At 49.7% G+C, this 940-nt stretch overlaps 1 protein-coding gene across 1 annotated transcript in view; it reads left to right on the top strand.

Moving 5' to 3' along the window:
- The window catches only part of SMG8 (SMG8 nonsense mediated mRNA decay factor), a gene marked incomplete at its 5' end in the record, with an annotated part of 5,566 nt that overhangs the window by 888 nt on the left and 3,738 nt on the right, over positions 1-940 (top strand). Inside the window, 1 exon segment of the mRNA XM_010131161.1 lies at positions 25-603. Coding sequence (XP_010129463.1) covers positions 25-603 — 579 coding nt within the window.

Raw genomic sequence — 940 nt, 5'->3', positions numbered from 1 at the left:
AGCTGCTGTCCTTGCTTGCAGAGAGCACCAGCAGCAGCTCCAGCTCCTCTGGGCAGCTTGTGGACTGCACCCTCAAGGAGTTCTTGGGGCAGCACGTGGAGTTGGTGCTCAGCAAGAAGGGCTTCGATGACAGCGTGGGGAGGAACCCACAGCCCTCTCACTTTGAGCTCCCAACCTACCAGAAGTGGGTTGCTGCAGCTTTAAAACTCTATGAAGTGACCATTGAAGGCAAAGATGATGACCCGACATCTCTCACTGGGGAACTGAGTTCAAAAATCATGAGCAGCATCAAAGTCTTGGAAGGCTATTTAGATATAGACACCAAGTTCTCAGAAAATCGTTGCCAGAAAGCTCTGCCCATGGCCCACAGCGCCTATCAATCCAACCTGCCCCACAATTACACCATGACGGTCCATAAGAACCAGCTGGCGCAGGCCTTGCGGGGGTACAGTCAGCACGCCCGCGGCCCGGCCTTTCACAAGTACGCCATGCAGCTCAACGAGGACTGTTACAAGTTCTGGAGCAATGGGCATCAGCTGTGCGAGGAGCGAAGCTTAACGGATCAGCACTGCGTGCACAAGTTTCACCTGCTCCCAAAAGCAGGTAAAGAAGCTCGCTTTTCAGTTGGGTTTTGTGGTTTAATTTTGTATGTGCTTTAAAATGTCTTAGGCTGAAAAGACTAACGCTCACGTGTTTATGGAAGACGAAAGCTTGGCAGCTTTAAAGCTTCATCTTCGTACATCCTGGGGATTAATTACAGCAGAGCTGTTGTGCCAGTTTCCTTTGTATTGAGTAATGTCTAGGAGTGAGTCCAATGTAGCATTACACTGAAGTCCTTCTAACAAGAGATAGGGAAGAGTACTCTAGGAAGCGTGTGTGTCCCAACCCCCCCCCCCCCCCCCCCACTTTTTTTTTTTTTTTTTCTTTTGTTGTTGTTTTT

Source organism: Buceros rhinoceros, unplaced genomic scaffold (assembly GCF_000710305.1).
Source record: "Buceros rhinoceros silvestris isolate BGI_N320 unplaced genomic scaffold, ASM71030v1 scaffold21162, whole genome shotgun sequence".
NCBI lineage: Eukaryota > Metazoa > Chordata > Aves > Bucerotiformes > Bucerotidae > Buceros > Buceros rhinoceros.
This window is presented reverse-complemented; position numbering and strand designations above follow the sequence as displayed.